Source organism: Pan paniscus, chromosome 2 (genome assembly GCF_029289425.2).
Source record: "Pan paniscus chromosome 2, NHGRI_mPanPan1-v2.0_pri, whole genome shotgun sequence".
Classification (NCBI taxonomy): domain Eukaryota; kingdom Metazoa; phylum Chordata; class Mammalia; order Primates; family Hominidae; genus Pan; species Pan paniscus.
Window position 1 is genome coordinate 119,158,837 of NC_085926.1, and position 26,454 is coordinate 119,185,290.

Here is a 26,454-nt window from a genome sequence, read left to right on the forward strand (position 1 = left end):
AGAGAGATAGACCAATGGAACAGAACAGAGGCCTCAGAAATAACACCACACATCTACAACCATCTCATCTTCAACAAACCTGACAAAAACAAGCAATGGGGAAATGATTCCGTGTTTAATAAATGGTGCTGGGAAAACTGGCTAGCCCTCTGTAGAAAGCTGAAACTGGATCCCTTCCTTACACTTTATACAAAAATTAATTCAAGATGGATTAAAGACTTAAATGTTAAACCTAAAACCATAAAAACCCTAGAAGAAAACCTAGGCAATATCATTCAGGACATAGGCATGGGCAAGGACTTCATAACTAAAACACCAAAAGCAATGGCAACAAAAGCCAAAATTGACAAATGGGATCTAATTAAACTAAAGAGCTTCTGCACAGCAAAAGAAACTGCCATCACAGTGAATAGGCAACCTACAGAATGGGAGAAAATTTTTACAATCTACCTATCTGACAAAGGGCTAATATCCAGAATCTACAAAGATCTTAAACAAATTTACAAGAAAAAAACAAACCACCCCATCAAAAAGTGGGCAAAGATATGAACAGACACTTCTCAAAAAAAGAAACCTATGCAGCCAACAGACACATGAAAAAATGCTCATCATCACTGGCTGCCAGAGAAATGCAAATCAAAACCACAGTGAGATATCATCTCACACCAGTTAGAATGGCGATCATTAAAAAGTCAGGAAACAAGAGGTGCTGGAGAGGATGTGGAGAAATAGGAACACTTTTACACTGTTAGTGGGAGTTTAAATTAGTTCAGCCATTGTGGAAGACAGTGTGGTGATTCCTCATGGATCTAGAGCTAGAAATACCATTTGACCCAGCCATCCCTTTACTGGGTATATACCCAAAGGATTATAAATCATGCTAATATAAAGACACATGCACATGTATGTTTATTGTGGCACTACTCACAATAGCAAAAACTTGGAACCAACCCAAATGTCCATCAATGATAGACTGGATTTAGAAAATGTGGCACATATACACCATGGAATACTATGCAGCCATAAAAAGGATGAGTTCATTTTCCTTTGCAGGGGCATGGATGAAGCTGGAAACCATCATTCTCAGCAAACTATCACAAGGACAGAAAACCAAACACCGTATGTTCTCACTCATAGGTGGGAATTGAACAATGAGAACACTTGGACACAGGACAGGGAACATCACGCATGGGGGCCTCTCATGGGGTAGGGGTCAGGGGGAGGGATAGCATTAGGAGAAATACCTAATGTTAATGATAAGTTAATGGGTGCAGCAAACCAGCATGGCACATGTATACCTATGTAACAAACTTGCACATTGTGCACATGTACACTAGAAGTTAACATATAATAATAATAATAATAAAAAGAAATTTTAGATGCTTGCTTTAGTAAATGTTTTATTGAAATAAAATGACATATCCTACAATTTCCCCATTTAAAGTATATGATTCAATGATTTTGAGTATATTCAGTGAAGTTTGTAACCATCACCAAATCAATGTTACGATATTTTCATTACTCTAAAAAGAAACCACGTACCTATTACCAGTTACTCCCCTTTCTCTCCAAACCTTGCAACCCTAGGCAATGACTACTTTAGTCTCTGTGTGTATGAATTTGTTTGTTATAGCCATTTCAAAGCAATAAAACCATACAATATTTGGCATTTTGTCACTGGCTTTTTTCTCTTAACAAAATTCTTTCACGATTCATTCATGTCGTATGAGTACTTTATTCCTATTTATTGGTGAATAAGATTCCATTTTATCATATTTTATTTATTTATTTATCAGTGCTTTTTGAGGCCTAGGCAGGAGGATTGCTTGAGCCCAGGATTGCTTGAGCCCAGGAGTTCCAGGCTGCAGTGAGCTATGATCATGCCACTGCACTCCCTGCCTTGAAAAAAAAAAAAGTAACTTTGTGTTTAACATTTAGAGGACATAACAGACTGCTATAAGAAGTGGCCTCATAGAATGAGTTGGGAAGTGTTTCCTCCTCTTCTGTTTTTTTGGACGGTTTGTGAAAAATTGATACTAATTCTTCCTCAAATGTTGGGTAGAATTCAACAGTGAAGCCCTCTGGGCCTGGGCTATTCTTTGTGAGAGATTTTTCCAATTACAAATTCATTTCATTACTTGTTTTGTCTATTCATATCTTCTAAAGTCAGTTTTGATAGTTTGTGGTTTTCTAGGAATTTATCCATTTTGTACAGGTTATCTGATTTGTTGGAATATTGTTATTCATAATACTCCATTACAATCTTTTTAATTCTCTGAGATAGGTCCCTCTTTTCACTATTTTTTTTTTTTTTTTTTTTTTTTTTTTGAGATGAAGTCTAGCTCTGTCACCAGGCTGGAGTGCAGTGGCGAGATCTTGGCTCACTGCAACCTCCGCCTCCTACGTTCAAGTGATTCTTCAGCCTCGGCCTCCCGAGTAGCTGAGACCACAGGCACACGCCACCATGCCCAGCTAATTTTTGTATTTTTTTAATACAAAATTTAGACGGGATTTCATTATGTTGGCCAGGATGGTCTCGATCTCTTGACCTCGTGATCTGCCCACCTCGGCTTCCCAAAGTGCTGGGATTACAGGTGTGAGCCACTGTGCCCGGCCTTTGCTCTTGATTATAATAATGTTAGTTTCTCTTCTTGTCTTGGTCAACCTAGCTAAAGTTTTGTCAACCGTTTTGACCTTTTCAAAGAAGCTGCTTTTTTCCAGCTTTATTGAATTATGAGACAAAAATTGAATATATTTAAGGTATACAACTCAATATTTTATATAAATTAACATCCATTGCGTCACATAATTGTCATTTTCTTCCTTCTCCCCTCCCCTGCTTTACCCTCGCAACCACCATTCTACTTTGTCTAGGTGTATTTCCACTTTTGCATATGTGAGATAATGCAATATTTGTCTTTCTGTGTCTGAATTGTTTCACTTAGCATAATATCCTCCAGGTTCATCCAAGTTGTCATAAATGTCAGGATTTACTTTATTATAAAAGCTGAATAATATTTCAGTGAATTAGTGTGTGTATGTGTATCACATTTTCTGCTCTAGTAAACTAATAGATTGCGTGACTCATCCAAGGACGAAGTCAGTGAGCAGTGGGGACAGGACTACAGCTCAAATCTCCTGGTTCCCATCAACAATACCTGCTTTCCAATCCCTAATGATGCCATTAGGATGGGAGAATGGTGGAACCTGCAGGGAAGAGAAGGAGACTGGGCACACAGTAGGATCCAAGCCCTGGCCCTGCCCCCTGGGACACATTTGTCACTCTATTGCTTGTTTTCTTTGCTCTGCAGATGCTTTTTAGTTTGATTCAATCCCACTTAACTTTGTAATATATTTTGAAATCAGAAAGTGGGATGCCTCCAGCGTTGTTATTCTTGTTCAATAGTACTTTGGCTATTTGGGGTCTTTTGTGGTTCCATGTGAATTTTAGGATTTTTTTTTCTATTTCTGTAGAGTATTTCCTTAGTATTTTCATACATAGGGATTTCATTGAATCTATAGATCAGTTTGGATAGCATGGGGATTTTAACAATATCAATTCTTTTTTTTTTTTTAAGACAGTCTTGCTCTCTCACCCAGGCTGGAGTGCAGTGGCACAATCTTGGCTCACCGCAACCTCTGCCTCCCGGGTTCAAGCAATTCTCCTGCCTCAGCCTCCCACGACATGCCTGGCTAATTTTTTTTGTATTTTTAGTAGAGATGGGATTTCACCATGTTGGTCAGGCTGGTCTCAAACTTTTTACCTCAGGTAATCCACCTGCCTCGGCCTCCCAAAGTGCTGGGATTACAGGCATGAGCCACCGCACCCGGCAATATTAATTCTCCCAGTCCATAAAAACGGAGGTCTTTCCTTTTATCTGTGTTCAAAGAACCAACTTTTAGATTATTTGCTTTTGTATATGTTTTTCTTTAATACTTCATTAATTTGTGCTATAATCTTTATTTCCTTTTTTCTGTTTGCTTTCAGTTTAGTTTTTTTTTATTTTTCTATATTTTAATGTGAATGGTGAGGATATTGATTTGAGGTAATTTTCTTTTCTTTTTTCCTTTTTTTGAGACAGGGTCCCATTCTGTCACGCAGGCAGGAGTGCAGTGGCATGATCATGGATCACGGCTCACTGCAGCCTCAACCTCCCTGGCTCAAGTGATCCTCCCACCTGAGCCTTTCAAGTAGTTGGGACTACAGGCCTTTGCTACCATGCCCAGATTATTGATTGATTGATTGATTGATTGATTGAGACAGGGTCTACCTATGTTGCCCAGTCTGGTCTCAATACCCTGGACTCAAGCAATCTTTCCACCCCAGCCTCCCAAAGTGCTGGGATTTCAGGTGCAACCCACTGGGCTCAGCCTTTTTTTCTTTTCTTTTCTTTTCTTTTCTTCTCTTTTCCTTTCTTTAACATACTTGCTTATGGCTATAAATTTTCCTCTCAGCATTGTTTAAGCTGCATACTGGAGTTTTTAGTATGTTATATCTTCATTTCATTCTTCACAAAGTATTTTTCGTTTCTTTCGTTTGTTATTCAGTCAGATGTTAGTAGAGCCACTGAAGATTTCTTACGGCTGCTATTTCCATGTTATGTCCTTTTTTATGGTTTGCTTTAAACTTTTTTGTATCTTTGATCAAAGCGTGTCTCCTGTAGAAAGCATATAGTTGGATACTATTTGCTTGTTTTGTGCAGTCATACTATATCTTCCTTTTGATTGGAATGTTTAATCAATTCACATTTAGTGTTATTGTTGGTACTGTTAGATTGATGTCTGTAAATTTAGTTTTTATTTTCCATATGTTCATGCCTTTTTTCCTTGTACTCCTCCTTTACTGATTTTTAACATTAAATGAATATTTTTAAAAAATTTAATTTCTATTTATTTATTTATTTACTTTAAGTTCTGGGATACATAGGCAGAATGTGTAGGTTTGTTACATAGGTATACATGTGCCATGGTGTTTTGCTGCGCCTGTCAACCCATCATCTAGGTTTTAAGCCCCGCATGCATTAGGTATTTGTCCTAATACTCTCCCTCCCCATCACCCCTACCCCACAGCATGCCCCGATATTTGATGTTCCCCTCCCTGGGTCCATGTGTTCTCATTGTCCAACTCCCAATTATGAGTGAGAGTTTGGTTTTCTGTTCCTATGTAAATTTGCTGAGAATGATGGCTTCCAGCTTCATCTATGTCCCGGCAAAGGACATGAACTCATTCTATTTTATGGTTGCATAGTATTCCATGGTGTATATGTGCCGCATTTTCTTAATCCAGTCTATCACTGATGGACATTTGGGTTGGTTCCAAGTTTTTGCTATTGTGAATAGTAGTGCAATAAACATATGCATGCATGTGTCTTTATAGTAGAATTATTTATAATCCTTTGGATATATACCCAGGAGTGGGATTGCTGGGTCAAATGGTGTTTCCGGTTCTAGATCCTTGAGGAACCACAACACTGTCTTCCACATTGATTGAAGTAATTTACACTGCCACCAACAGTGTAAAAGCATTACTATTTATTCACAGACTCACCAGCGTCTGTTCTTTCCTGACTCTTTAATAGCCATTCTAACTGGCGTGAGATGGTATCTCATTGTGGTTTTGATTTGCATTTCTCTAATGACCAGTGATGATGAACCTTTTTTCATATCTTTCTTAGCTGCATAAATGTCTTTTGTGAAGTGTCTGTTCACATACTTCTCCCACTTTTTGATGTTTTTTTTTTTCCTGTAAATTTGTTTAAGTTCCTTGTAGATTCTGGATATTAGACCTTTGTCAGATGGATAGCTTGTAAAAATTTTCTCCCATTCTGTAGGTTGCCTGTTCACTCTGATGATAGTTTCTTTTGCTGTGCAGAAACTCATAAGTTTTATTAGATCCCATATGTCAATTTTGGCTTTTGTTGCCATTGCTTTTGATGTTTTAGTCATGAAGTCTTTGCCCATGCCTATGTCCTGAATGGTATTGCCTAGGTTTTCTTCTAGGATTTTTTATGTGTTTAGGTCTTACATTTAAGTCTTTAATTCTTCTTGAGCTAATTTTTGTATAAGGTGTAAGGAGGAGGTCCAGTTTCTGTTTTCTGCATATGGCTAGCCAGTTTTCCCAGCACCATTTATTAAATAGGGAATCTCTTCCCCATTGCTTGTTTTTGCCAAGTTTGTTGAAGATCAGATGGTTGTAGATGTGTGGTATTATTTCTGAGGTCTTTGTTCTGTTTCATTGGTCTATATATCTGTTTTGGTTCCAGTACCATGCTGTTTTGGTTACTGTAGCCTTGTAGTATAGTGTGAACTCAGGTAGTGTGATGCTTCTAGCTTTGTTCTTTTTGCTTAGGATTGTCTTAGCTATACGGGTTATTTTTTGGTTCCATATGAAATTTAAAGTAGATTTTTCTAATTCTGCAAAGAAAGTCAAAGGTAGCTTGTTGGAATTTCATTGAATCTATAAGTTACTTTGAACAGTATGGCCATTTCACAATATTGATTCTTCCTATCCATGAGCATACAATTTTTTTCCGTTTGTTTGTGTGCTCTCTGATTACCTTGCAGTGGTTTGTCATTCTCCTTGAAGAGGTCCTTTACGTCCCTTGTAAGTTGTATTCCTAGGTATTTTATTCTCTTTGTAGCAATTATGAATAGGCGTTCACTCATGATTTGGCTCTCTACTTGTCTATTATCGATGTATAGGAATGCTTGTGATTTTTGCACACTGATTTTCTATCTTGAGACTCTGCTGAAGTTGCTTATCAGCTTAAGGAGATTTTGGGCTGAGATGATGGGGTTTTCTAAATATACAATCTTGTCATCTGCAAACAGAGACAATATGACTTCCTCTTTTCCTAACTGAATACCTTTCATTTCTTTCTCTTGCCTGATTGCCCTGGCCAGAACTTCTAATACTATGTTGAATAGGAGTGGTGAGAGACCGCATCCTTGTCTTGTGCCAGTTTTCAAAGGGAATGCTTCCAGCTTTTGCACATTCAGTATGATATTGGCTGTGGGTTTTTCATAAATAGCTTTTATTATTTTTACATATCTTCTATCAATACCTAGTTTATTGAGAGTTTTTAGCATGAAAGGATGTTGAATTTGATCAAAGGCCCTTTTCTGCATCTATTGAGATAATCACGTGGTTTTTGTCATTCGTTCTGTTTATGTGATGGATTATGTTTATTGACTTGTGTATGTTGAGCTAGCCTTGCATCCCAGGGGTGAAGTCGACTTGATCTTGGTGGGTAAGCTTTTTGATGTGCTGCTGGATTTGGTCTGACAGTATTTTATTGAAGATTTTCGTATTGATGTTCATCAGGGATATTGGCCTGAAATTTTCTTTTTTTCTTGTGTTTCTGCCAGGTTTTGGTATCAGGATGATGTTGGCCTCACAAAATGAGTTAGGGAGGAGTGCCTCTTTTTCTTTTGTTTGGAATAGTTTCAGAAGGAATGGTTCCAGCTCCTCTTTGTACCTCTGGTAGAATTTGGCTGTGAATCTATCCATTCTTGGACTTTTTTGGTTGGTAGGCTATTAATTACTGCCTCAATTTCAGAGCTTGTTATTGGTACATTCCAGGATTTAACTTCTTCCTGTTTTAGTCTTGGGAGGGTGTATGTGTCCAGGAATTTATCCATTTCTTCCAGATTTTCTAGTTTATTTGCATAGAGGTGCTAATAGTATTCTCTGATGGTAGTTTGTATTTCTATGTGATCAGTGGTGATATCCCCTTTATCATTTCTTATTGCATCTATTTGATTCTTCTCTCTTTTCTTCTTCATTAGTCTAGCTAGCAGTCTATTTTGTTAAGCTTTTCAAAAAACCTGCTTCTGGATTCATTGATTTTTTGAACAGTTTCTCATGTCTCTGTCTCCTTCAGTTCCACTCTGATCTTAGTTATTTCTTGTCTTGTGCTAGCTTTTGAATTTGTTTGCTCTTTCTTCTCTAGTTTTTTTCATTGTGATGTTAGTGTGTTGATTTTTTATCTTTCTTGCTTTCTGATGTGAGCATTTAGTGCTATAAATTCTGCTCTTAACACTGCTTTAGCTGTGTCCCAGAGATTCTGGGCTCGTTGTCTCTCTCTTTGTTCTCATTGGTTTCAAATAGCTTATTTATTTCTGCCTTAATTTTGTTATTTACCCAGTAGTCATTCAGGAGCAGGTTATTCAATTTCCATTAGTTGTGTGGTTTTGAGTGAATTTCTTAATCCTGAGTTCTAATTTGATTGCACTGTGGTCTGAGAGACTGTTTGTTATGATTTCCATTCATTTGCATTTGCTGAGGAGTGTTTTGTTTCCAATTATGTGGTCAATTTTAGAATAAGTGTTATGTGGCACTGAGAAGAATGTATATTCTGTTGATTTGTGGTGGAGAGTTCTGCAGATGTCTATTAGGTCCTCTTGGTCCAGGGCCAAGTTCAAGTCCTGAATATCCTTGTTAATTTTCTGTCTTGTTGATCTGTCTAATATTGATAGTGGGGTGTTAAATTCTCCCACTATTGCTATGCAGGAGTCCAAGTCTCTGTAGTCCTCTAAGAACTTGTCTTATGAATCTGGGTGGTATATTGGCTCATATCCCAGTATGTGGATACCACTGTATTGGGAGCATATATGTTTAGGATAGTTAGCACTTCTTGTTGCATTGATCCCTTTACCATTATGTAATGTCCTTCTTTTCCTTTTTTGATCTTTGTTGGTTTAAAGTCTGTTTTATCAGAGACTAGGATTGCAACCCCTACTGTTTTTTGCTTTCCATTTGCTTGGTAAATATTCCTCCATCTTTTTATTTTGAGCCTAAGTGTGTCTTTACATGTGAGATGGGTCTCCTGATGCAGCACATCGATGGGTCTTGATTCTTTATCCAATTTATCTGTCTTGTCTTTAATTGGAGACTTTAGCCCATTTACATTAAAAGTTAATATTGTTGTGTGTGAATTTGATCCTATAATTATGATGCTAACTGGTTATTTTATACATTAGTTGATGCAGTTTCTTCACAGTGTCATTGGTCTTTATATTTTTGTATGTTTTTGCAGTGGCCGATACTAGTTGTTTTTTTTTTCCATATTTAGTGCTTCCTTCAGGAGCTCTTGTAAGGCAGGCCTGGTGGTGACAATATCCCTCAACATTTGCCTTGTCTGGAAAGCATTTTATTTATGTGCTTATTAAGCTTAGCTTGGCTGGATATGAAATTCTCGTTTGAAAATTATTTTCTTTAAGAATGTTGAATATTGGCCCCCTCCTGGGTTCAAGGGATTCTCGTGCCTCAGCCTCCCGAGTAGATGGGATTACTGGCACGTGCCACCACACCTGACTAATTCTTGTATTTTTAGTAAGGACAGGGTTTCACCATGTTGGCCAGGCCGGTCTTGAACTCCTGACCTCAGGTGATCCACCCACCTTGGCCTCCCAAATTGCTGGGATTACAGGAATCAGCCATTGTGCTCTGCTCTTCTTCTTTTTTTGTCCAATTTTTTGTTATACGTTTTATATCTATATGTGCTGCAAATCCAATAATACATTATTTAAATTAAATTATTATTAAATCTTATATAATTGTATGTCTTTTAAGAATGTTGACAAAAAATGTAGATCAAGTATATATTCACAGAATCTGTTACATTGATGTTTTTGCTTATCATTTTTGGTTTTCTTCATTTGTTGCTGTAGATTCAAATTACCAACTGGTATCTTTTCCTTGTTCCAATACAGCTTTGCTCTCACCCACCTTCTTTTTCTTGTTATTGGCAAATATATATACAGATCTCACAATACAATTATATACATATTGTTTTATATAATTGATTTTTAAGTCAGTTAAGAGGTGGTTGGAGAATACATATGCAATTATGTCATTGTAATTATCTACCTAGTTACCTTTACTGGTACTCTGTTCTTTGTGTAGACTTAAATTACTTGCTGGGGTCACTTTCTTTCAGCCTGAAGGACTTTTTTTAGTATTTTTTGTAAGATAGCTCTGTTATCAACAAATTCTCTCAGTTTTTGTTTATCTGGAAATTATCTTTATTTCATCTTTATTTTTGAAAGACAGTTTTGCTCAACATAAGACTCTTGGTTGGCAGACTTTTTTTCTTCTACTATTTTAAATATGTCTTATCACATTCCATTGCCTTTCAGCCTCCATCGTTTCTAAAAGTTAGCTGTTAATCTTAATAGGGTTCTTTTGTACACACTGCTTTCAAGGTGTTTTATTTTTTTTCTTTTAAGCATGTTTACTGGGATGTTTCTGAGTAGAGATTTCTTTATCCTACTTGGAGTTTATTGAACTTCTTAAAGCATAGATAATGTTTTTTTCAAATTTAGGAAAGTTTTCAACCATTATTTTTAAAAAGTTTGTATTCCTTTCTTTCCTTTTCTTCTATTTCAATTATGTATATTCTTGTGATTAACAGTATTCCACATTTCTTTGAGATTGTTCATACTCCTTCATTCTTTTTTTCTGTTTTTTTTTCTGTGCTATTGCAATAATCTCTGTGTTCTTCCAGCATCAGTCTCTTACACCCTCAAAATTGCTCTATTAAATGAAGACACATTAATATTTTTGAAACATTGCTTTACACTCATCACTCCCTAACTTGAAAGCTTCTCATAACTCTCCATTGTCTATACTGAAAATAAGTTTAGAGATTGCCATTGATTGGCTATTTTGTACCTCATTAACATTATTTCCCCTATTTCCCTTCACAAATCTTTTAATCTAGTCAAATTGGCCTGTCAGTAAAACCAGTTTTAATCTCAACCTCTACAGCACTTTATGCTTATCACTCATTTCATTATAGTACTTCATATTGTCATTTTTACTTATTTTTTAATACAGTGAATTTTAAGCCTCTGGAATTCAGTTGTTTAATACCCTAACACTTGGTACACTACTCTGAATGTTAGGAATAGTAAGAAATATAATTGTTGATAATGTTGTGATACACAACATGACATTTAATCATGTTTCAATTAGTGACAGTCAATAAGTATAATCAAAGCACAAAAATTCTCTCCCAAGAATAAATTGGTAGAGTTGGAAATTGAAGGAAAATGTTAACTTAACAAGTAATTATATAATTATTCTTTCCCACTGAAATCAATTGATGACTCTGATGTATATTGATTAAAAATGCTTTAATATGTACAAACAACTGCAAATATACTGTTTTGTTCAATTAATGGTTTGACAATTTAGTGAAGTGCTGGATGGAAAAGACATATAAACTAAGGGGAGTGGATCTCTCCCCTGGCTGTGTCACTTTTTTATTTCTCTCTATTCCCACATCATTACCAAAGCCAGTAATCTCCAACCATCTATTTCTCAATCTTAAGACTATTGTTCAGGGCTGGGCTTGGTGGCTCATGCCTGTAATCCCAGGACTTTGGGAGGCTGAGAACAGGTGGATCACGAGGTCAGGAGATTGAGACCATCCTGGCTAACACGGTGAAATTCTGTCTCTACTAAAAATACAAAAAATTAGCTGGGCATGGTGGCACACACCTGTAGTTCCAGCTACTCGGGAGGCTGAGGCAGGAGAATCACTTGAACCCAGGAGGCAGAGGTTGCAATGAGCCAAGATCGCACCACTGCACTCCAGCCTGGGTGACAGAGCGAGACTCTGTCTCAAAAAAAAAAGACTATTGTTCAGATAAGTTCCTGAGCAAAAGTTTTCTCTTTCTAAGGCATCATGATCTACATATAATGTTAGCAATTCTATTTTACATATGGCACAGTATGTATATTTTTGTACAGTGTGAATGATTATGGTCAATTTTTTATTATTTGTTTCTTCTTTAGTCAACATAGGGTAAAATAAAGAAAAGGCAATTTCAGAAAGCATGCCAAGCAGCAGATATTGATTTGTTGTTTGTTAATTCCTTGCCCTTTAAACAAGTTGAATAAAGCTATCTTGATATCCTATTTGGATATGCTTATGTTATTCTGAAGCTAATCTGAAAATTTAAAGCTATATGCATGTAAACTTCTATGTAATAGATATGTAATAGATAAACAATGTATTACATAGGTATCTATGTAATAGATAAACAACTGTGGTAATACAAGAATAAATAAGGGTACTTACTGAAAATAAAAAAGAAACAAATATTGCATTTCAGAACACAAGCCAGTTTAACCAAAATGAGAAAGAATTAAACTGAAAGCATAACTAGAAAGATAAGCATGTTATGTGCAGAAGTAGCTTCACTTCTATTTCCTTCTCTTTTTGATCCTTTATTCAAAATCTTATGGAGTCTAAACAGAATAACCCATCCCCTATAAGAAATTATCATTTTTGTTTTATGCAAAATGAATACATCATTAAAATGATTTTTAAAAATCATGAAATGTAGTATCTGTGTTCATTGTCTAATGGAAGTTTTAAAAAATGTATTTGATAGAATAATTTTAATAGTTCATTGTATGCTTTAAATAGCAAGTATTTCTCTGTATGAAAGGAGTTTGCATGTATTATAGATAAAATATTGATCCTAGTATGGATTGTCATTGTTGTCCTAGTCTGTTTCGTGTTGCTGTAACAGAATACTACACACTACGCAATGTATAAAAAATAGAGGTTTATTTGGCTTATGATTCTGGAGGCTGTAAAGGCCAAGATTGAGGGGCAACATCTGATGAGGGACTTCTTACTGTGTTATAACATGGTGGAAGGTATCACATGTTGAGAGATGTGCAAGAGAGGGAAGGGCGCTGAGCTAATCCTTTCATCAGAAACCCACTCCCATGATAACCAACCCACTCTCACAATAACTGTATTAATTAATCCATGAGGGCAAAGCCCCCATGTCCTAATCACCTCTTAAAAGTCTCATTCTCAATACTGTTGCATTGGGGATTAAGTTTCCAACACATGAATTTTGGGGGACACATTCAAACCATAGCAATAGTAATACATTTCATTATGTAGATAAGTATGTATGTGTGGTCTTCAATTCTAAACTTATTTTGTCTTCAAACTTAAATAATTAAAATAACTCCACATGAAATTAGATTTATGTGTGAAGGATGTAAAGTGATAAAAGTTATATAATTTTACAGGTAATTTTATGAATTATATAGCAGACAATTATTGCAACTCTAAAGATTGTTTACAAATTCAACAAAAATATTGGGATTCGTAGATATAAGTTTATCCTATTATGACAAACATAGAATTAACATTATTATTCCTTTATCTTTAAATTCCTTTAGTCAAATTTTTTAATTCTTACAGATGAATATAATTTAAATTAGATTCAATTAAATATTTTTTTTCTTTAGGAAAAAGTCAAAGAGAAGGAAGAAAATCTGAATCTTGTAAACCAATTCTTAAAGTAGAATACAAGACCTGCAAAAACAGGTATGCATTTTTACTTTAGGGAAAGAGGGATATGAAGCAGAGACAAAAAATGCAGATGACCTTTAATGTTAAGATATTGTTTAACGTTTTACAAAATTGTAAAGACAACTGAATCCTCAATATTAACATAATTGACTTGTCTCGTAGACATATCTCTGATGATTATTATTATGATTATTATAAATTACAAGTGTTAATTATTTCAGGATTCTTAATGAACATTTAGACAAGTATTATACACATTAATTTTAACAGTAAAGGACTTCTGGCCATGCATATTACAAGTAGCAGGATTTATTAAGCAGAAGCAATGTGCCCGTTAATATTGGATGTGAAAGACTTAAATACATAACCAAGTGTCTGTACTTTAAGATCTTACATTCTGAAGTCGGAAGATTACAGTTTGTTCGAAAGATAAAGTTGTGTATATTAATGTAATAAAAAGTACTAAATTTTAAGGTGTTGAAAAATACAAAAATAATAATATTTAGTAAAATATTATTTTGTGTTTAAAGTAGCTATATCTGGCTGGGTGCCCTGCCTCACGCCTGTAACCCCAGCACTTTGGGAGGCTAAGGCGGGTGGATCACCTGAGGTCAGGAGATCGAGACGAGCCTGGGCAACATGGCAAAACCCTGCCTCTGCTAGAAACACACAAAAAAATTAGCTGGGCATGGTGGCATGTGCCTGTAATCCCAGCTAATTGGGAGGCTGAGGCACAAGAATCCTTTGAGCCCAGGAGGTGGAGGTTGCAGTGAGCCAAGATGCTGCCGCTGCCCTTCAACCTGTGCAACAGAGCGAGACTCTGTCTCAAAAAAAAAAAAAGTAGCCATATCCTATAAATCAACAAGTTCCTTTTACTTGGCAATAATAATTAGTGGCAATACACTCATTGAGAATTACCATAATAAATCTTGCCTAAACATTAAATTTATTTTAATTCAAATTAAATAATCCTAGTTTATATTAATAATATGATCATTTTATAATGTTTTCTTGGTATCATAGGTATACTGAATGTTTGTTTATAACTGCTCTTTTAAAATTTTAATAGTACAAAATTATGCTCATTTTTAACCTGTTATTTTATCTATATATAGATATCTCTTTAGCCTACTATACATTCACTGATAAAAATGAACACTGTTTGAACAGAGCCCTCAGAAATAACGCCACACATCTACAACCATCTGATCTTTGACAAACCTGACAAAAACAAGAAATGGGGAAAGGATTCCCTATTTAATAAATGGTGCTGGGAAAACTGGCTAGCCATATGTAGAAACCTGAAACTGGATCCCTTACTTACACCTTATACAAAAATTAATTCACGGTGGATTAAAGACTTAAATGTTAGACCTAAAACCATAAAAACCCTAGAAGAAAACCTAGGCGATACCATGCAGGACATAGAGGTGGGCAAGGACTTCATGTCTAAAACACCAAAAGCAATGGCAATAAAAGCCAAAATTGACAAATGGGATCTAATTAAACTAGAGAGCTTCTGTCCGGTGAAAGAAACTACCATCAGAGTGAACAGGCAACCTACAGAATGGGAGAAAATTTTTGCAATCTACTCATCTGACAAAGGGCTAATATCCAGAATCTACAATGAACTCCAAAAATTTACAAGAAAAAATCAAACAAACCCATCAAAAAGTGGGTGAAGGATATGAACAGACATTTCTCAAAAGAAGACATTTATACAGCCAAAAGACACATGAAAAAATGCTCATCATCACTGGCCATCAGAGAAATGCAAATCAAAACCACAGTGAGATACCATCTCACACCAGTTAGAATGGCGATCATTAAAAAGTCAGGAAAAAACAGGTGCTGGAGAGGATGTGGAGAAATAGGAACACTTTTACACTGTTGGTGGGACTGTAAACTAGTTCAACCATTGTGGAAGACAGTGTGGCGATTCCTCAGGGATCTAGAACTAGAAATACCATTTGACCCAGCCATCTCCTTACTGGGTATATACCCAAAGGATTATAAATCATGCTGCTATAAAGACACATGCACATGTATGTTTATTGCAGCACTATTCACAATAGCAAAGACTTGGAACCAACCCAAATGTCCATCAGTGATAGACTGGATTAAGAAAATGTGGCACATATACACCATGGAATACTATGCAGTCATAAAAAAGGATGAGTTAATGTCCTTTGTAGGGACATGGATGAAGCTGGAAACCATCATTCTCAGCAGACTATCCCAAGGGCAGAAAACCAAACACCACATGTTCTCACTCATAGGTGGGAACTGAACAATGAGAACACTTGGACCCAGGAAGGCGAACATCACACACCGTGGCCTGTCATGGGGTGGGGGGAGGGGGGAAGGATAGTATTAGGAGATATATCTAATGTAAATGACGAGTTAATGGGTGCAGCACACCAACATGGTGCATGTATACATATGTAACAAACGTGCATGTTGTGCACAAGTACCCTAGAACTTAAAGTGTAATAGTAAAAAAATACTAATAACAAAAAACCACTGTTTTATACCATTATAACTAAAGTATTAGAAAGTTTCAAATTTAATCATTATTAATGGAAATATGAAATATATGACATATATTTTGCCTCTTGAAATATTACTTATAGTTTAAGCTTTGCTTGAGTTTTCAGGTTCAACATTATTTACAATATTTCTTATGTAGTATTGCACTTCAAGGATTATTAAGGTGCAGGACACTATATTAACTGTTCCTAGCAGCTTGTGGTATTATTTTATGGGTTTTTTTCACATTATATATAGTTTATTATACTTTAAGTTTTGGAATACATGTGTAAAAAGTGCAGGTTTGTTACATAGTTATACACGTGCCATGGTGGTTTGCTGCACCCATCATCTACATTAGGTATTTCTCCTAATGCTATCCCTCCCCTAGCCTCCCAACCCCCACAACCCCCAACAGGCCACGGTGTGTGATGTTCCCCTCCCTATGTCCATGTATTCTCATTGTTCGATTCCCAATTATGAGTGAGAATATGCAGTGTTTGGTTTTCTGTTCCGGTGTTAGTTTGCTGAGAATGATGGTTTCCAGCTTCATCCATGTCCCTGCAAAGGACATGAACTTGTCTTTCTTAATAGTTGCACAGTATTATTCCATGGTGTATATGTGCTACATTTTCGTTACCCAATCTATCATTGATGGGCATTTGGGTTGGTTCCAAGTCTTTGCTATAGTGAATAGTGCTGCAGTAAACATACATGTGCATGTGTCTTTATAGTAGAATGATTTATAATCCTTTGGATACATACTCAGAAATGGGATTGCTCGGTCAAATGGTATTTCTGGTTCTAGATCCTTGAGGAATCGCCACAATGGTGGAACTAATTTACACTCCCAACAACACTGTAAAAGCATTCCTATTTTTTAATGTTTTTTTATTTTTTATTTTTATTTTATTATTATACTTTAAGTTCTAGGGTACATGTGCACAACGTGCAGGTTTGTTACATATGTATACATGTGCCATGTTGGTGTGCTGCACCCATTAACTCATCATTTACATTAGGTATATCTCCCAATGCTATCCCTCCCCTCTCCCCCCACCCCATGACAGGCCCCAGTGTGTGATGTTCCCCTTCCTGTTTCCGAGTGTTCTCATTGTTCAATTCCCACCTATGAATGAGAACATGCAGTGTTTGGTTTTTTGTCCTTGTGATAGTTTGCTGAGAATGATGGTTTCCAGCTTCATCCATGTCCCTACAAAGGACGTGAACTCATCTTTTTTCATGGCTGCATAGTATTCCATGGTGTATATGTGCCACATTTTCTTAATCCAGTCTATCACTGATGGACATTTGGGTTGGTTCCAAGTCTTTGCTATTGTGAATAGTGCTGCAATAAACATAACGTGTGCATGTGTCTTTATAGCAGCTTGATTTATAATCCTTTGGGTATATACCCAATAATGGGATGGCTGGGTCAAATGGTATTTCTAGTTCTAGCTCCTTGAGGACTTGCCACACTGTCTTCCACAATGGTTGAACTAGTTTACAGTCCCACCAACAGTGTAAAAGTGTTCCTATTTCTCCACATCCTCTCCAGCACCTGTTGTTTCCTGACTTTTTAATGATCGCCATTCTAACTGGTGTGAGATGGTATCTCATTGTGGTTTTGATTTGCATTTCTCTGATGGCCAGTGATGATGAGCATTTTTTCATGTGTCTTTTGGCTGCATAAATGTCTTCTTTTGAGAAGTGTCTGTTCATACCCTTTACCCATTTTTTGATGGAGTTGTTTGTTTTTTTCTTGTAAATTTAAGTTCATTGTAGATTCTGGATATTAGCCCTTTGTCAGATGAGTAGATTGCAAAAATTTTCTCCCATTCTGTAGGTTGCCTGTTCACTCTGATGGTAGTTTCTTTTGCTGTGCAGAAGCTCTTTAATTTAATTAGATCCCATTTGTCAGTTTTGGCTTTTGTTGCCATTGCTTTTGGTGTTTTAGACATGAAGTCCTTGCCCCTGCCTATGTCCTGCATGGTATTGCCTAGGTTTTCTTCTAGGGTTTTTATGGTTTTAGATCTAACATTTAAGTCTTTAATCCATCTTGAATTAATTTTTGTATAAGGTGTGAGTAAGGGATCCAGTTTCAGGTTTCTACATATGGCTAGCCAGTTTTCCCAGCACCATTTATTAAATAGGGAATCCTTTCCCCATTTCTTGTTTTTGTCAGGTTTGTCAAAGATCAGATGGTTGTAGATGTGTGGTATTATTTCTGAGGCCTCTGTTCTGTTCCATTGGTCTATATCTCTGTTTTGGTACTAGTACCATGCTGTTTTGGTTACTGTAGCCTTGTAGTATAGTTTGAAGTCAAGTAGTGTGATGCCTCCAGCTTTGTTCTTTTGGCTTAGGATTGTCTTGGCAATACGGGACCTTTTTCGGTTCCATATGAACTTTAAAGTAATTTTTTTCAATTCTGTGAAGAAAGTCATTGGTAGCTTGATGGGGATGGCATTGAATCTATAAATTACATTGGGCAGTATTGCCATTTTCACGATATTGATTCTTCCTACCCATGTGCATGGAATGTTCTTCCATTTGTTTGTGTCCTCTTTTATTTTGTTGAACAGTGGTTTGAAGTTCTCCTTGAAGAGGTCCTTGACATCCCTTGTAAGTTGGATTGCTAAGTATTTTATTCTCTTTGTAGCAATTGTGAATGTGAGTTTACTCACGATTTGGCTCTCTGTCTGTTATTGGTGTATAGGAATTCTTGTGATTTTTGAACATTGATTTTTTATCCTGAGACTTTGCTGAAGTTGCTTATCAGCTTAAGATGATTTTGGGCTGAGACAATGGGGTTTTCTAAATATACAATCATGTCATCTGTAAACAGGGACAATTTGACTTCCTCCTTTCCTAATTGAAAACCCTTTCTTTCTTTCTCCTGCCTGATTGCCCTGGTCAGAACCTCCAACACTATGTTGAATAGGAGTGGTGAGAGAGGGCATCCCTGTCTTGTGCCAGTTTTCAAAGAAGCATTCCTATTTTTTCTACATCTTCTCCAGCATCTCTTATTTCCTGACTTTTTTTCTTTTCTTTTTTTTTTTTTTTTTTTTGAGACAGAGTCTCGCTCTGTCACCAGGCTGGAGTGCAGTGGCGTGATCTCAGCACACTGCAACCTCTGCCTCCGGGGTTCAAGCGATTCTCCTGCCCCAGCGTCCTGAGTAACTGTGACTACAGGCATGTGCCACCATGCCCAGCTAATTTTTGTATTTACTTTAGTAGAGACAGGGTTACACCATGTTGGCCAGGATGGTCTCCATCTCTTGACCTCATGATCTGACCGCCTCAGCCTCCCAAACTGCTGGGATTACAGGAGTGAGCCAACATGCTGGCCTGTTTCCTGACTTTTTAATGATCACCATTCTAACTGGCATGAGATTGTATCTCATTGGGGTTTTGATTTGCATTTCTCTAATGACCAGTGATGATGAGCTTTTTTTCATGTTTGTTGGCCGCATAAATGTCTTCTTTTGAGAAGTGTCTATTCATATACTTCACCCACTTTTAGATGAGGTTGTTTGTTGTTTTCTTGTAAATTTGCTTACGTTCCTTGTAGATTTTGGATATTAGCCCTTTGTCAGATGGATAGATTGCAAAAATATCCTCCCATTCTGTAGGTTGCCTGTTCACTCTCATGATAGTTTCTTTTGCTGTACCGAAGATCTTTACTTTAATTAGATCCCATTTGTTAATTTTGCCTTTTGTTGCCATTGCTTTTAGTATTTTAGTTATGAAGTGTTTGCCCATGCCTACATCCTGAATGATATTGCCTAGGTTTTCTTCTAGGGTTTTATGGTTTTAGGTCTTAAGTTTAAGTCTTTAATCCATCTTGTGCTAATTTTTATATAAGGTGTAAGGAAGGGGTCCAGTTTCAGTTTTTTGCATATGGCTAACCAGTTTTCCCACCACCATTTATTAAATGGGGAATCCTTTCCCCATTGCTTGTTTTTGTCAGGTTCATCAAAGATCAGATGGTTGTAGATGGGTGGAGTTATTTCTGAGGACTCGGTTCTGTTCCATTGGTCTGTATATCTGTTTTGATACCAGAAGCATGCTGTTTTCATTACTATAGCCTTGTAGTATAGTTTGAAGTCAGGTAGCATGATGCCTCCAGCTTTGTTCTTTTTGCTTAGCATTGTCTTGGCTATACAGGCTCTTTTTTGCTTCCATATGAAATTTAAAGTAGCTTTTTCTAATTCTGTGAAGAAAGTCAATGGTAGCTTCAGGGGGATAGCATTGAATCTATAAAGTATTTTGAGCAGTGTGGCCATTTTCGTGATATTGATTCTTCCTATCCATGAGCATGGAATGCTTTTCCATTTGTTTGTATTCTCTCTTATTTCCTTGAGCAGTGGTTTGTAGTTCTCCTTGAAGAGGTCCTTCATGTCCCTTGTAAATTGTATTCCTAGGTATTTTATTCTCTTTGTAGCAATTGTGAATGTAAGTTCACTCACGATTTGGCTCTCTGTCTGTTATTGGTGTATAGGAATTCTTGTGATTTTTGCAAATTAGTTTTGTATCCTGAGACTTTGCTGAAGTTGCTTATCAGCTTAAGGAGATTTTGGGCTGAGACAATGGGGTTTTCTAAATATGCAATCATGTCATCTGCAAACAGAGACAATTTGAATTCCTCCCTTCCTATTTGAATACCCTTTATTTCTTTCTCTTGCCTGATTGCCCTGGCCAAAACTTCCAATACTATGTTGAATAGGAGTGGTGAGAGACCTCATCCTTATCTTGTGCCTGTTTTCAAAGGGAATGCTTCCAGCTTTTGCCCATTGAGTATGATATTGGCTGTGGGTTTCTCATAAATAGCTCTTATTATTTTGAAATATGTTTCAATACCTAGTTTATTGAGAGTTTTTAGCATGAAGGGGTGTTGAATTTTATCAAAGGCCTTTTCTACATCTATTGAGATAATCATGAGGTTTTTGTCATTAGTTCTATTTATGTGATGGATTACGTTTATTGATTTGCATACATTGAATCAACCTTGCATCCCAGGTATGAAGCCAACTTGATCATGGTGGATAAGCTTTTTGATGTGCTGTTGTGTTCGGTTTGCCAGTATTTTATTGAGGATTTTTGCATTGATGTTCATCAGGGATATTGGCCTGAAATTTCATTGTTGTTGTTGTGTCTCTGCCAGGTTTTGGTATCAGGATGACCCTGGCCTCATAAAAAGAGTTAGGGAGGAGTCTCTCTTTTTCTATTGTTTGGAATAGTTTCAGAAGGAATGGTACCAGCTCCTCTTTGTACCTCTGGTAGAATTCGGCTGTAAATCCATGTGGTCCTGGGCTTTTTTGGGTTGGTAAGCTATTAATTACTGCCTCAATTTTAGAACTTATTTGTTCAGGGATTTGACTTTTTCCTGGGTTAGTCTTGGGAGGGTATATGTGGTTAGGAATTTATCCATTTCTTCTAGATTTTCTAATTTATTTGCATAGAGGTGCTTATAGTATTCTCTGATGGTAGTTTGTATTTCTGTGGGATCAGTGATGATATCCCCTTTATCACTTTTTATTGTGTCTATTTGATTCATCTCATTTTTCTTATTTATTAGGCTGGCTAGTTGTCTATGTATTTTGTTAATCTTTTCAAAAACCCAGCACCTGGATTCATTGATTTTTTTGAAGGGTTTTTCATGTCTCTATCTCCTTCAGTTGCACTGTGATCTTAGTTATTTCTTGTCTTCTGCTAGCTTTTGAATATGTTTGCTCTTGCTTCTCTAGTTCTTTTAACTGTGATGTTAGGGTGTCAGTTTTAGATCTTTCTTGCTTTCTCCTGTGGGCATTTAGTGCTATAAATTTCTCTCTAAACACTGATTTAGCTGTGTCCCAGAGATTCTGGTACATTGTGTCTTTGTTCTCATTGGTTTCAAGGAAATTATTTATTTCTGCCTTAATTTCATTATTTACCCAGTTGTCATTCAGGAGAAGGTTGATCAGTTTCCCTGTAGTTTTGTGGTTTTGAGTGAGTTTCTCAATCCTGAGTTCTAATTTGATTGCACTGTGGTCTGAAAGACTGTTATGATTTTTGTTCTTTTGCATTTGCTGGGGAATGTTTTACTTCCAATTATGTCATCAATTTTAGAATAAGTTCATTGTGGCACTGAGAAGAATGTATATTCTGTTGATTTGTGGTGCAGAGTTCTGTAGATGTCTATTAGGTCCACTTGGTCCAGAGCTGAGTTCAAGTCCTGAATAGCCTTGTTAATTTTTTGTCTCATTGACCTGTCTAATATTGACAGTGGGGAGTTAAAGTCTCCCACTATTATTGTGTGGGAGTCTAAGTTTTTTTGTTGGTCTCTAAGAACTTACTTTATGAATCTGGGTGCTCCTGTATTGGTTGCGTATATATTTAGGATAGTTACCTCTTCTTCTTGCATTGATCCCTTTACCATTATGTAATGCCCTTGTTTGTCTTTTTTGATCTTTGTTTAAGACTGTTTTATCAGAGATTAGGAATGCAACCCCTGCTTTTTTTTTTCTTTCCATTTGCTTGGTAAACAGTTCTCCATCCCTTTATTGTAAGCCTATGTGTGTCTTTGCACATAAGATGGGTCTCCTTAATACAGCACACTGATGGGTCTTGACTCTATCCAATTTGCCAGTCTGCGTCTTTTAATTGGGGCATTTAGCCCACTTACATTTAAGGTTAATATTGTTATGTGTAAATTTGATCCTGTCATTATGACGCTAGCTGGTTATTTTGCCCATTAGTTGTTGCAGTTTCTTCGTAGTGTCTATGGTCTTTACAATATGGTATGTTTTTGCAATGGCTAGTACCAGTTTTTTGTTTCCAAATTTAGTACTTTCATCAGGAGCTCTTGTAAGGCAGGCCTTGTGGTGGCAAAATCTCTCAGCATTTGCTTGTCTGTAAAGGATTTTATTTCCCCTTCACTTATGAAGCTTAGTTTGGCTGGATATGAAATTCTGGTTTGAAAATTCTTTTCTTTAATAGTGTTGAATATTGGCCTCAACTTTTTTATGGCTTGTAGGGTTTCTGCAGAGAGAACTGGTTTAGTCTGATGGGCTTCCCTTTGTAGGTAACCCGACCTTTCTCTCTGGCTGCCCTTAACATTTTTTCCTTCATCTCAACTTTAGTGAATCTGACGATTATGTGTCTTGAGGTTGCTCTTCTCTAGGAGTATCTTTATGATATTCTCTTTATTTTCTGAATTTGAATGTTGGCTTGTCTTGCTAGGTTGGGGAAGTTCTCCTGGATAATATCCTGAAGAGTGTTTTCCAACTCTGTTCCATTCTCCCTGTCACTTTCAAGTACACCAATCAAACATAGGTTTGGTCTTTTCACATAGTTACATATTTCTTGGAGGCTTTGTTCATTCCTTTTCATTCTTTTTTCTCTAATGTTTTCTTCATGCTTTATTTCATTAAGTTGATATTCAATCTCTGATATCCTTTCTTTCACTTATCAATTTGGCTATTGATACTTGTGTATGCTTCATGTGCTATGTTTTTCAGCTCCAAGGTCATTTATCTTCTTCTCTAAACTGGTTATTCTAGTTAGTAGTTCCTCTAACCTTTTTTCAAGGTTCTTAGCTTCCTTGCATTGGGTTAGAACATGCTCCTTTCGCTCAGAGGATTTTGTTATTACCCACCTCTGAAACCTACATCTTTCAATTCATCAAACTCATTCTCCATCCAGTTTTGTTCCCTTGCTGGCGAGGAGTTGTGATCCTTTGGAGGAGAGGCTTTCTGGTTTTTGGAAGTTTCAGCCTTTTTATACTTTTTTGTCTCATCTTCATGGATTTATTTACCTTTGGTCTTGGTGACCTTCGGATGGGGTTTTTGTGTGGATGTCCTTTTTGTTGATGTTGATGCTATTCCTTTCTGTTTGTCAGTTTTCCTTCTAACAGTCAGGCCCCTCTGCTGCAGTTTTGCTAGAGTTTGCTGAAGGTTCACTCCAGACGCTCTTTGCCTGGTTATCACCACGGGAGTCTGCAGAACAGGAAAGATTGCTGCCTGTTCCTTCCTCTGGAAGCTTCATCTTAGAGGGACACCCACCAGATGCCAGCTGGAGCTCTCCTGTATGTGGTGTCTGTCGATCACTGCTGGGATGTGTCTCCCAGTCAGGAGGCATGGGTGTCAAGGGCCCACTTGAAGAGGCTGTCTGTCCCTTAGCAGAGCTCGAGCACTGTGCTGGGAGATCTGCTGCTCTCTTCAGAGTCAGCAGGCAGGAATGTTTAAGTCGGCTTAAGCTGCGCCCACAGCCACCCCTCCGCCAGGTGCTCTGTCCAAGGGAGATGGGAGTTTTGTCTATAAGCCCTGACTGGGGCTGCTGCCTGTCTTTCAGAGATGCCCTACCCAGAGAGGAGGAATCTAGAGAAGCCCTCTGGCTACAGCCTCTTTGTGGAGCTGTGGTGGGCTCTGTCCAGGTCGAACTTCCTGGTGGCTTTGTTTATACTGTCAGGGCAATACCACCTACTCAAGCCTCAGTAATGGTGACGCCCCTCCCCCAACCAAGCTGGCACTTCCCAGATCGACCTCAGACTGCCGTGCTGGCAGCGAGAATTTCAAACCAGTGGATCTTAGCTTGCTATGCTCTGTGGGGTTGGGATCCTCTGAGCTAGACCACTTGGCTCCCTGGCTTCAGCCCCCTTTCCTGGGAAGTGAATGGTTCTGTCTTGCTGGCATTCCAGGTGCCAGCGAGGTGTGAAAAGAAACTCCTTCAGCTAGCTCGGTGTCTGCCCAAATGGCTTCCCAGTTTTGCACTTTAAACCCAGGGCCCTGATGACGTAGGCACTGGAGGGAATCTCCTTGTCTGCGGGTTGCGAAGACCATGGGAAAAGCGTGGTATATGGGCCAGAATGCACTATTCCTCACAGCACAGTCCCTCATGGCTTCCCTTGGCTAGGGGAGGAAGTTCTTCAACCCCTTGCACTTCCCGGGTGAGGTGATGCCCCACCCTGCTTCTGCTCACTCTCCGTGGTCTGCACCCACTGTCTAATCATTCCCAGTTCCATGAGCTGGGTACCTCCGTTGGAAATGCAGAAATCACTTTCTTCTGTGTTGATGTCGCTGGGAGCTGCAGACCAGAGCTGTTCCTATTTGGCCATCTTGCTAGCCCAGATTCTGCTTCACTTTCATATATTTTTAAAAATCTTTCTCTTTCCTTCAGTTTTGAGCCATGAGGATTTCTTATAATTTTTATTGTGTTATCTACTAGTATCCAATCTTTGATTTTCTGTAGACTAAGAAACTTGAAAGCCAAACTTGTAAAATGAGAGCAAATAGATCCATATAATGCCTGAGAGGTTCTTCCATGACAATGTATACATGCCTGGACTTTATGATATCTATTTTATTGCTTGGAGGTCTTTAAAATTTGTATTTCTGTTGGATTCTCAACAGTATTCAGTTTAACTCAGTTAAAACAACATTTAGTAGTTACTACTATAGTTTAGTAGCTATTACTATATAACATATAGTATAATATATATACTATAGTATAATATACTATATAGTATTATATATACTATAGTATAATATACTATATAGTATAATATAATATATAATATACTATATATAATATATATACACTACATACAGTATATAATATAATATATAGTATAATATATAATATACTATATAGTATAATATAATATAATATGTAGTATAATATATGTAATATATAGTAATAATATACTATACTATATATAGTATAATATAGTATATATATTACTATATACTATACATAGTATAATATAGTATACATATTACTATATACTATACATAGTATAATATAGTATATATATTACTATATACTATACATAGTATAATATAGTATATATATTACTATATACTATACATAGTATAATATAGTATATATATTACTATATACTACTAGCTTATATATAATATACTGTATATGCTAGTATAATATACTATATAATATATAGTATATGGTATTATTTAGTAGTTATTACTATATTACTAAACAAATGCGATTTGTTTGATGTTCTGAAATAAGATTACTGCTTGCTTTTGAATTTGTTATATTCTAGCAGTAGAGGCAAGGACATAAACTAGTGATTTCCATACAACATGGAAGTTACTTTTATAGAGATATGTTATGGGAGCACACAAAAAGAGCACCTAACCCAGCCTTGAGGGGAGTAGGGAGGAGAACCATGAAGAGAGAGATCAGGAAAATTCTTTGGCAAGGAGATGCCTGAGATGGGACTTTAAGGATGATCAGATGTTGCCAAGCAAAGGGAGGAAGAGATGAAAGTGAAGAGAACATATTTTTAGAAATCAAAAACTCAAGTTAAGGCAGTGTAAAGTAATAATTAAAATCATTGGCTTTGAAGTAAGACAGTTGTGTGACCTTGCAAAGTTTAATTAACTCTCTTAAAGTTTAGTTTCCTTATCAACAATACCTATCTCACTATGATATTCATGAGAATTAAATGAAATAATGGATACAGCCTGTAATGTCCTCAGTTTGATGAAGACATATAGTGGGTTTCTTAATAGTTACTATTATTATTGACATCATTATTTCATGTTGTTAAAATTATTCAAGTATTCTTAATTTT

General features: G+C 36.8%; 1 protein-coding gene across 8 annotated transcripts in view; it reads left to right on the plus strand.

Moving 5' to 3' along the window:
- STXBP5L (syntaxin binding protein 5L) overlaps nucleotides 1-26,454 on the plus strand; it is a 507,233-nt gene that overhangs the window by 281,962 nt on the left and 198,817 nt on the right. For all 8 annotated transcript variants that reach the window (XM_003825169.4, XM_008950467.3, XM_003825168.4 and 5 more), the window contains one exon: nucleotides 13,286-13,364. In XM_003825169.4, coding sequence (XP_003825217.1) covers nucleotides 13,286-13,364 — 79 coding nt within the window. The remainder of the gene's footprint in view (nucleotides 1-13,285; nucleotides 13,365-26,454) is intronic.